Raw genomic sequence first — 11,302 nt, forward strand, 5'->3', positions numbered from 1 at the left:
GGAGAAAAAAAAGAAAAAAGAAAAAAAGAGGGATGAATTTCTTCACAAACTATAAATTGTGTTGAAAGAGAGACCACACATTCCAAACTGTTTACACCAGGAAATGATGCCTATTACTAATTGTCTGCTCAGGGACTGCTATCCTGAGATGGGACCACATCAGCTTGTTACCCATGCCTTGGTTAACACCACCAGTTAATCATTAGTCAAGTCATGCAAAATGACAGACTGGCTGGAATCTCTCTTTTATGACAAGTCCCCCTCCATTGAGGAAATCAGGTCTTCCATCTTCCCATGTTGGACCAATGTCAAAGGGAGCTTGGACTGCCACTTTCAACCCAGAGACGTCCCAGCACAATAATCAGTTTCAGGCCCCGTCAAAATATCTCGTGTGCTTGTTCGTTCCACTTTTTGTTCTTTTAACCACAGCTACAACCATTCACACAGCAGGCAGGGCCAAGCTGGGGCTTTGTGCCTCTTAGAATTTCCACATATTCTTTCTTCTCATGGTCCTCTTCCATACAAAAATACTTTGGATTGGCTAGTTTGGGAGCAGGTCAAAAGCAGGTTCATTAGTTGAGCTTAATTCCTTCCCTATGTCAGTGACCACCCCCCCGCCACGAGACACAAAGAGAAAACTTTCTATTTTCTGACAGCTCTGGAGACTACAGCTTGAATCCTGCATAGGGTGCCCTCAACCTTGCCCTAAATAAGAGCTGGAGACAGTATCTGCATCTACCCACACAGGTCCAAGGTAATTGAGGGATCCGTTCACTGCTAAAACTGCAAGTTCTCCTCCTCCACTTAGCAAGAAGAACACAGGCCCTGGGAGTCCAGGGATCTGGGAGTCCAGGGACCTGGGTTCTAATCCCACCTCTGCAGAGCAAGGGCCTGCTGTGTGACCTTGGGCAAGTCACAAATTCCCTGGGGCTCAGTTTCCTCACCTGTAAAGCAGAGATCCAATACCTTTTCTCCCTCCCACTTAGGCTTGAGCCCCATGAGGGGCAGGGACTGTGAGTCCAACCTGATTATGTTGTATCTTACCCCAGTGCTTAGTACAGTCTTGGCAGAGTATAGCAGCAGCAGCTAATATGGATTGAAATCATGGGGCATTTGTTCAGGAAAGGTGTTAACTGGATCACTAGACACCCTGGACAGAAACCTCTCTCCTTTGTAGCCAACTCCATTCACAATGCTCCAGTATATATATATATATATATATGTAACTTGCCCTTGCATTTCTAGTTTGGAGAGTGGGAGGTACATGCTGAGAAATACAGAATGCCAACATAAAAATTAACAAGGTGCTGCCTTAAGGTAGCTGGCAGGTTACCAATAAAACCCTTAAGAATTTAAGCTTCTCCCCCACAAGGATTTGTGTTAAAGCATCCATCCATCAATCAAGTGATCGTATTCACTGAGTGCTTACTGTGTGCACAGCACTGTACTCAGCACTCAGGAGAATACACAGAGTCGGTAGATATGATCCCTACCCACACTCAAGCCTCAATCTATCCCCGCCAAGGCCACTACCACACTATTTCTTCTTCAAGCACTCTCTCTTGAGAGCATGGAAGGCAGGGTGGAGGAGAGAATATGTGTGTAATCTCGTTTTATCAGGGAAAAGTATAACTCGTAACAGGAATATACAGTTTAACAGGATATACTTAATCAACCTGAAAACAATAGGGGAGACAGGAAGTGGGAGTTACTTGTGAAATACTGTATACTGTACACTTTTCTCAATGCCTGGTAGTTTACTACATCCCAAAGAGATAGTTCTTTAACCCTTCCCTCTACTTCATCACCCAGTAGACTCCCTAGGGATTACATCAAATATTTCTCCCAATTCTCATCCCTTGCCCTGCTTTTTCCTGAAAACCAGAGCACCGCCATGGGATCCATCGATCTCTCTCATATACACACACACACACACACACACGCTAAAATGCATGTCCCCAGCCTCTTAGGGTAAACGGGGGACAGCACATGAAATGGGACCCTACAAGGTGTCGCCAACTCTTACATCAAAGGTAACCCTGACACTGGGCTACGCAAACCACAAACATTTTTATGAAATGTTATTTTGCACTTATCCTGCACCTTTGATCTCAGGAAGAGCTTTACAAACGTTAATTACTTCTCATAACCATTCCTGTGATGTAGGAAAGTATACCTGTTCCACACATGGGGAAACAGAGGCCCAAGTGGCCTGCCCAAGGCCACCCAGTGAGTTAGGGTTACAGTCCAGAAAAATCCCTCTCCTCATCTTAGCTCTCTCTAATCATCCCAACTCACACACTCCAGTCTTCTCCCCTCGACAGGACCCTAGCTATAGGGTTTCAAATTCTTCGACCAAGTGAACTGATTAACATCTCCAAAGTCTTCCAGAATCAAACACAATCTCTCTGCATCAAAAAAAGTTGACCTCCATAAGTCGGCCCCCATCCTTCCTGAGTCGCCTGAACCTGATCCCCCTTCCTATTCTGCTTCCAATATCTGCACTGGGAAGCTATTGGCAGTGCCGCCATTTAACTTGGCTCCTTTCCAACCCGTCTCCCCTGTGTGCCACAAGGAACTCGTCGGAAAGCTCACCCTGGACTCCCTGCTCCCAGGTCCCTGGCCCGCTTCCCAAGAGCCGTGCCAGGGACTGAAGATAGATGACCCGGGTACCCTGATGGGGTTGGAGGTGGCAAAGATGAGACAAGGTCACAGCGCAATAAATCTCCAAGAATAGGCATTTCCAGTCAGTTGGTCAATGAGCACTGCCTGGCAAGCCCTGGGGTGCAGAACACTATTCTGGGATCCCATTTTACATTCATCCCTTCTCCTCCTAAGCTTTTTTACTATGAGAAAACACGTCTGGGAGACGGGAGCTATATTGATTTCCAAAGGACCTGAGAATTGCCCTTGGATGAGCTACCTCCCAATATTACAAAGACACCCCCTGCCCACCCAGCTGTAGAGTATTGAGGCTGGGTACCCCAACAAGCCGTGGGACAAACACAAGGTGAATCGACGGCTCTCCCTGAGGTCCTACACCCAGCGAAACAGCGACCTGCCGGAGATGAGAGATGTAGTTCCAAACCCAAGGTACTCTTCCACGCCCAGGGCCCTGACATGGGAGAATACTCTTACTTTTTTTTTATGGTATTTGTTAAGCCCTTACTATGTGCCACTATGTGCCACTGGAGTTGATATCAACTCATCAGATTGGATACAGTTCATGTTCCGCATGGGGCTCCCAGGCTATCCATTTTACTAAGAAGTTAAGTGACTTGCCCAAGGTCATGCAGCAGACAAGTAGCAGAACCAGGATTAGAACCCAGGTCCTTCTGACTCTCAGGCCCACGCTCTATCCACTGAGCCCTGCTGCTTCTAACTCTAGTCAGTGTGCTTAAGGTTAGCCAAGCACTTCTAATCTTGCCCGCCCCACCACTGCTCCTTTGTTTTAGAATGTCTCTGACAATCATTCTGCCATGCCAACCTCCACCCCACCTGGGAGAAAGAAGGGCAAAAAAATGGAAACCATACAATCCAAGATCTACTCCGCACTTGGAAATGCAGAACAGGGGGGGTGGGTGGCACGGCTGGGTTTGGTTAACAAACCTTTCCCTGCAGGGCCAGATTCCTCTCCTAGGTGTTTCTAAAATGAAATGAAATAGCCACACCAACCCAACCTTGCCCCTCCCCTTAAAGGTTTGGTTGGATGTGTTTACACTCCTTAATCTAATAGGGATGTCTAAGCAAGATTTAAACATTGGGAATATTAGGCACCAACTGTCTTTCCCCAGACAATAGAGAACTGCAGCGGATTGGTTTTAACTGGGGCAATAAAATGCTCTCAGTCTCTCTCTCTGCCCACTCCCCCACCCTTCCTCACCCCCGCCCCCATCAACTCTCCTTCTTGCCTTGCTGCTTTGCTCTCCAGACCCCCATACATCTCTCTCTCACTACCCGCCTCCCCACTGCTGCATCCTCTTCCCCAACCTGAGTATCTTGAGCAGGGACTCCCTAGTGGTTAAACTGGTTATGATTTTAACAGTTTTCCATTGTAAAGCCTTGTTCCTGGTTCTCACCTAGTAACTCAAGACAAACAAATTAAACACAGGGCTTAGAAACTTAAGAATGTGAGAAAGCAAATTCCCAGATCTCTGAAATATTAAGGTAATGATGTAAACAGGAACATCACCATTGAACCTCTTTTTCCCCTCTGATTCTCCACAACAGTTCTCAGGACAAGGCTAAAGCACTCCTGTTTTCCCAAACCTGCAAAGGTTTTTAGTGACCTTTTGCAAAGACAGACTCTTTGGTCTGGAGTCTGTCCACTGATTCTGTGCCATGGTTCTCTGTATCCTTACTGACAAGAGATTATTATCACTGTTATTATTTTTTAATATTTTGGTGAATAATCGGGTGTTTGTTAGGTGGCTGGGGAAAGGTGGGGGTGGGGGGAGGTGTGGTTCCCAATTGGAGGAATTAATCACTTCCTATATTGGTTGATCTGGAGAACCTTTCCTTTTGAAATGGCACACTCCTGTTTTTGTGGCTTCTCTGTTTACACAAATTTTGCTACCTTATGTCAACACTTGGTAATGAATAAATATATCACTCTACTAACTGAAAATGAGGTCCTGGCACAGCAGATTGGATGTTTAAATCCTGCTAATAGATTTATCCTAATATCTTTGCAAGGAACCTTGAAAGCCAATCATTAACCCTTCTTGCCCAAAGTTTGAGGGAAGGGGAGGGGGACTTTGGGGGGAGGAGAGACAGGACAGAAGGATGACCATCTTTTCCTGGATGCTTTAGAAAATATTTTGCCCTATACAAATTCGGAGATATCCGCCAGGGCCAAAGTAATGTTGAATTTCACAAGACAAATGGAGCAGAAATTTTAAGGATCCAGGAAAAAATAGTACTCTAGTGGACCATTAGGGAACTGACTTAATAGTATTTCTTCAACCTTTTAAGTCATGGGCCAAAATGTGTTCAGTGATTTAAAAAAAAAATCAGTAACTGATTGATTGAAATTAGAAATACAAGTCACGGCTATCTTCTCATTAATAAACATTTACCAGTTTACCAGGCAAAAATGGTTGTGCCCTAACTATTAAAGCCATGCTTGATTGCAAAGGGCAACTTCCTTCCTTTAAGCTATGGGAAGGGGATGATGACTGTGAAATACGGCATTTCAGAAATACTGCACCCTTGTTCAAGAGAAACTTTTTTATTGGGGGATAAATCTCCTGGAAGTGTAAACCTAAGCAAAGCCCAGAATCTAGGACACAGCTCCTACTACACACCGTGACCTTAACTTTTCATCCCCTCCCTCCAACTCTCCCCTCTCCCCACCCCCATTAAAAAAGAATGCTTTCAAAGTTAACCAGGTCTGCTTCAGGAGATATCAGGGCCCAGTCACCAAGACGACTGTGCGGCTACTATCCAAACTTCAGAGAGATACGAAGCAGCCCCATGGCACTGCAGGTCCTTCCTGATGTTATCCACATTTCCGACATCCCCTGAATCCCTCCTCTCCTTCTACAATGCCAGTCCTATTTATCTACACCGGGTGCGTCTGCTGCCAGCCCGAAGTTTATGCAGACAACCGCAACAGAGCTGGTGCCAGCCTCAAATGGGCTTCTGCCCTGGCACCCTGCCATTCAATTACAAAGCAACAGGCATGTGGAGCTGGGCTGGAAACTTTTATGAACCCCACCGTGAATTCTAAGAAAATCCTGGATAACGCTGATTGGAAGTGGGGAGTAAGAGAAGATTAAAGGAAAATTTTCACTTTTCTTAACCTCATTCTCCAACTGCCCAACTACAAAGATTTTCGCCAACTAAAGATTACTGCGCTCCTCCTTAAGAGGGTCAGTCTACATCAGACGTGAACCAGAGGATTGGGGAAAAATATTCCCCGAGTTCTATTTACCCTATTAGAACTGGCTGTTCCAGATGGCTCCGATTTATGTGGTCATCCCAGCTTTTGAGATTTTTTTTTTTTTAGTTCAATCACATTAAACTAGGTCACAGAATATAAGTACTTTAGAAAGGGCAGAAATGCAGGGGCAGTCAGGTGTGTGGCAAGAAGAATCGGTTTTCAAACTTGAGCAAAAGAGGGAGGGGAGATCAAAACCCCATACCCTCTCATCAAAGAGAACACGTAGAAGGTACAATAAATTGGGTGGTGTCCAATGCCCTCCCCCCAACTTCTAACGCCCGTCTTGTCCACCGTGCACCCCTCTCCCCCAAGTAGGTTAATAAAGTCCCTTTCCTATCGAAGACAGCAAAGGCCACTTTACTCACCAGTTGGTTTGAGAAAATCCATTGGGTATCTGGAGTAGGGAGGAGGGGGAGACTCTGAAATTGAAAAAGTACAGAGAAAATAAAGGCAGAGCCATGAGAAAAAGAGATAGAAACTTATGATAACAGTGGCATTCTTTTAGTAAAACTGTTTGTCTTAGCTCTGGGGGTTGGAGGCAGGGCAGCGAGGCGGTGATTGCCTTGATATTTAGCTGTCAGATAAACAAAAGGGGCCGCCTGGCGCCAGACTCGCTGCTATCTGCTACTCTGACTGTCTGATCGGGGCCTCCTTGGCTCAGCTAAAACACTCCAGCTCTGGAAATCACCACTGATTCAGACTGCCTGATAATCCTCGCGAACTGCACATTTAACATTTCACAGAAAAGGGGAAAAAAAAACCCCCCACACCCACCGCATCCCCCCAACTTCATTATTTAGCAACAACAGAAAAAGAACCATGGCTCTTCTCCCCCGACCCAATTTTCCCCAATCTCTCCCCGGCAGTTAAGGGGGGGAAGGCTGAGTTTTTAACTTCACCTCTCAATACTCGGCAAGTTTACAAATAACTACAGTAGTCCTTCATATTTCTGGGGCACGGGAATGCGCACAGCGCCATGGGGTCACCGGCCTCGACCATCGGCGCAGTTGTAGAACTCACGCTCATTCACAAAAAAAAGAAAACCAATAAAACAAAAAATCCGGCAGAGTGGAAAAGGGAGGTCTTTGGGGGTTGTGGGTGGAAAAGGATGCCACTCGCCGGGAATCACTAACATGAAAAAAAGAAGAAAAAACCTTGATTTCGGGAAGTGGGAGCGCAATGTCACTGCCCCAAACTCCAAGTCTTGCAAATTATGGGCTCTTCGCCGGAGAGAGGGGATGGAGAAATGAAGGAAGGAAGAGGAAAAGCGTGGAATCTTGTTTTTATTTTTCTTTTTTTAATCCCGGCCCTCGTAGGAAATGCTGGACCGGACTTGGGAAGTTTGAGATGGGTTTCCCAGTCCTATCCGGGCCCTTGGGAGTTTTGTCGCCGGGTCCTCCCCTCGGCCTTTAGCACACACCCAAGGGCACACGGACCCGTGTACCAGCAGACACAGAGGGGGCCCGTATACCACCACAGAGGGGCCCCGTGTAGCAAGCAGACACAGAGGACCCCCATCACCTGGGCACGTCTTCCCCTGGCACGGAGTCGGCGGGCCCAAGCCGGCCATCAATCACCAGTCTCCCGGGGGATGGAGAAAGAGGGGGGGAGGGTGGCACAGGGCCTTTTCTGCCCCCTTCATTGCTTTTACCCCGGCCGGGTGTCAGCGGACACCCAAACCTCAAATTAAACACCTGGGGCCGAGAGGGTGAGGATAGGAAGGGGGCGGGGAGGGAATTGAGGGTGGGGGAGGAGGAGGAGAGACCTTTCCTGGCCCCCTTCTCAACTTCCCAATGGGGGATTTGCCACCTATAGACACCCGTCTCCTGGTTGTCACCCGACCCAGACCCCTTCCCCTAAGGGTCCCCAAGCCCCCGGCCCTGTTGTCTTCTTCTCTTTTCCTCTACTGTCTCCCTCGTTCCGACTGTGAGTGCGTCCAGTGGGCAGGGATTGTCTCTGTTGCCGAATTGTGCATTCCAAGGGCTTAGGACAGTGCTCTGGTAGTAGTGAGTACATAGTAATAAATCAAAAAATTAGCAGTACATAGTAGTAAATCAAAAAATACTATGGAATGAATGACTGACCCCCTCGTTGTCCTTTTCTGTTGGCAGAGAGGGAAGTCCACCCTCCCCTCTGACAGTAGGAGTTGGAACCCCTCCGAAAGGACCAGACATGGGGACACCCATGCACATCTGGGGGGGATTAGGTGTGTTGGGGGTGATGGGGGGGGGGCGGAGAGACACCTCACCTAGTTCGCAGAGCCTGCTGAGGTGGTGAGGGTTGCAGCAAACCAGGTCCGGGTTGTTCTTCCCATAAGATTCACAGCAACGCAACCTCTTGACTTCGGAGGAATGCCTGAGATCGGGCCACCTGAAGACTTTGCAGAGCAACAAGGGGAGGGAGTAGGACGGCGGCGAGGGCGGCCGAGGGGGGGACCCCGGCGGCCCCGGCCCCGGCCTGGAGTCCACCCTCCCGGGCAGGAGGAGGCAGGCGGTGCGGGCGCCTCCTCGGGACTCCACCGCCTGCAGGAGGATTTCCAGCTGCCGCTCCTTGAGCTTCTTCAGGACCGAGTGGGTCAGAGCCTTCAGTTCGGCCTCGGAGCCCCCGGGGGCCTGGGCGGCTGAGCCGATGCCCGCCTTGCCCATGCAGCAGCCAGTCCTGCCCGCTCCCCCTGCCCCATGCGCCCGGCTGTCCGTGGCCCCTTCCTCCCCTCCTGCCACCTCCTCCTCGTCCTCCCCGCCGGGCGCTCGGCTCCTCCAGAGTCGCCGGACGAGCACCGATCGTTTGGTCCTGAACATGCGGGACGAGGAGGAGAGGAGGGAGGTCGTTTCCCTGCTAAGGAGCGTGCATGACCTCCGCACACCATGAAGGATCCGGGCGCCGAGTTGGGGCCACACACGGCGGCAGCAGGAGCAGAAAGACGAGCTGCGGGACCTGCGGGAGTTGCAGGACCTGCAAGAGTTGCAGGAGCTGGAGCGGGAGTTGCAAAGGCCCGGGCGGCAGCGGGAACGATCCGGAACATGCGCCAGTCTCTCGGAGCCCGGGGGGATTTGGGGGGGCTCGGGGGGTCCGGGGAGGGGGGGGTCGCCCCGCTTCTGCCTCCCCACCCCGCTCCGCCGACACCCGGCCCCCGCAAGGGGCTTCACCCCCAACCCCGCGGGCGGGACCGTATTAGACCCCGGCCGCAGGGGAGGGAGCGAGGGAGACGCCAAAAAATCGAAAAAGGCAGGGTCTACCACCTCCTCCCTGGGCCGCCAGAAAAAATCAAAATAATTAAAAGGAAAAAAAAAGACACCCACACCCGACAAGGAGTCCCCCGACCGTCCGGCGACGGGTTTTACATCGGGAGGGGTGCAAATAAATTAAATTCTTCTCTGCTTCTGTCTGGGGACTGCCCCCCCTTTCTCTAACCGACTTAAATGTGGGGTTGGAAAGGAGGCGCGGGGTGTGTTGGTTTTTTTTTTTTTTAAGTCAAGGCAGCCCCCCCCCCAAGGCACGCGATTTAATTATTTTTTTTTTTACACTATATCCTTAGTAACCGGATCTCCACGAATTCCATCCACACGAAGGTTCGGGGGAGGAGGAGAAAACGGGCTTCACCCGACATGAGGTGCCTGGTGAAATAATGGTTCTTAGGGAGCCAAAAAAAATCACTGGAAAGAAAATTCAGGAGAGAGAGAGAAAAAAGACCCACCAAAAAAAAAAAAAAAATCACCACCGCACGTTGCAGGTCGGGGGCCGGCCGGGAGGTGATCCTTCCTAAACCTCTTTGCAAAGTAGCAGAAAATGGGTTGGGGTGGGTGGAAGAGAAAAAAGCATCCACGAGTCGTTCGATCCCTTTTTTTCTTTCCAGAGTCCCACTCGTCTTCGGCCGACGGTAGCTGGTGGGGTTTGGGGGGGGTGGTGGCTTTTTTTTTTCGAATTGGCTTTTAATCCACGAAAAGCTGGGATGCGGCTGCGGGGTCCATCCTCCGGATTATTTCTCAGGAGTGGAGTCCGGGTCCTCCGGGCCGGGGGGGCCGGTCCTCCCTCCTGCCCGGCCGCTGTCCTCTCTGCCGTTGGGGCTCGGGCGAGCCGCTGCCCCCCTCGTCTCTGTAATTCTTCTTTTCCTTCCCTCTCCTCCCCCTCCGACCTGCCCCCGCCCCGCTGTGGCAGGAGAGATGGAGACGAGGCGGTGGAAAGCGGGGAGGGTCCGGCCAGGACGACGGGGGGGGCTCCTCCGGGTGGCCCCACTCTCTGCTAAACGCTCCGTCCCCAGGTGGACGCTCCGGCGGCGAGCGACCGGTCCTTCCTTCGCTTTCGGCGCCGCGGGCCGAAAGGCTTTGCCTTTGCCTCCTCCCTCTTTCTCGGCTCCGGAGGGAGGGGACTGACCGATGGAGAGAAGGGGGGGGGGGTCCTCTCTCTCCTCCTCCCTATTTTATTTTTTTCTTTCTTTTGGGCTTTCGGCGGCTCCGGGGGCGTGCGAGCGGGAGGAGCGAGGCGCGGAGGTCCGGGCCGGCGTTCACCTCGCAGCACCCATGGCTCGCACTCCGGCGGTGTGGCCGTGTGTGTGCAGGCGTGGATGTGTCTGTGTGTGTGTCCTTCTCCTGCCTGCACCCTCCTTCTCCTTCTCCTCCTCCTCCTCCTCCTTCTCCTCCTCCTCTTTGCCCTCCCCTCCCCGTCCCGTCCCGCCCCGCCCTCCCGGGCTTCTCTCCGCTCCGGCGGCTCCAGTGCGCAGTGGCGCGCCCGGCTCCGGCCTCGTCACGTGGTCGTCTAGACACCCTGTCGCTTTAAAAAAAAAAAACCGATTGTGTTTCGCAAACAACAGATCGGGTTTCTAAAAGCTATTTCTTTCCCCCTCCCCTCCCTCCCTCCCTCCCTCCCTCCCTCCCCCATCCCTCCTCCTCCTCCTCCTGCTCCTCTTCCTCACCTTGCTGCTTCTTCTCCTCTTCCTCCTCCTCCTCTTCCTCCTGCTCCTCTTCCTCCTCTTGCTTCTTCTCCTCTTCCTCCTGCTCCTCTTCCTCCTCTTCCTTCTTCTCCTCTTCCTCCTCTTGCTTCTTCTCTTCTTCCTCCTCTTCCTCCTCCTGTTCTTCTTCCTCCTCTTGCTCCTCCTCCTCCTCTTCCTCCTCCTGCTCCTCCTCCTCCTCTTCCTCCTTCTCCTACTCCTCTTCCTCCTGCTCCTACTCCTCTTCCTCCTGCTCCTCTCCCTCCTCCTGCTTCTCCTCCTGTTCCTCTCCCTCCTCCTGCTTCTCCTCCTGCTCCTCCTCCTCTTCCTCCTCCTGCTCCTCTTCCTCCTCCTGCTCCTGCTCCTGCTCCTCTTCCTCCTCCTGCTCCTCTTCCTCCTCCTGCTCCTGCTCCTCTTCCTCCTCCTGCTCCTCT

General features: G+C 51.2%; 1 protein-coding gene across 2 annotated transcripts in view; it reads right to left on the reverse strand.

Moving 5' to 3' along the window:
* SMAD7 (SMAD family member 7) overlaps window positions 1–10,527 on the reverse strand; it is a 32,375-nt gene extending 21,848 nt beyond the window's left edge. For both annotated transcript variants that reach the window (XM_029060527.1, XM_029060526.1), the window contains exons 1-2: window positions 8,193–10,527; window positions 6,310–6,363 (exon numbers count right to left, since the gene is read on the reverse strand). In XM_029060527.1, the coding sequence (XP_028916360.1) occupies window positions 6,310–6,363; window positions 8,193–8,742 (604 nt within the window). In that variant the 5' untranslated portion in view covers window positions 8,743–10,527. The remainder of the gene's footprint in view (window positions 1–6,309; window positions 6,364–8,192) is intronic.
* Window positions 10,528–11,302: the final 775 nt, after the last annotated feature.

This window comes from Ornithorhynchus anatinus, chromosome 3, assembly GCF_004115215.2.
Source record: "Ornithorhynchus anatinus isolate Pmale09 chromosome 3, mOrnAna1.pri.v4, whole genome shotgun sequence".
Lineage (NCBI taxonomy): Eukaryota > Metazoa > Chordata > Mammalia > Monotremata > Ornithorhynchidae > Ornithorhynchus > Ornithorhynchus anatinus.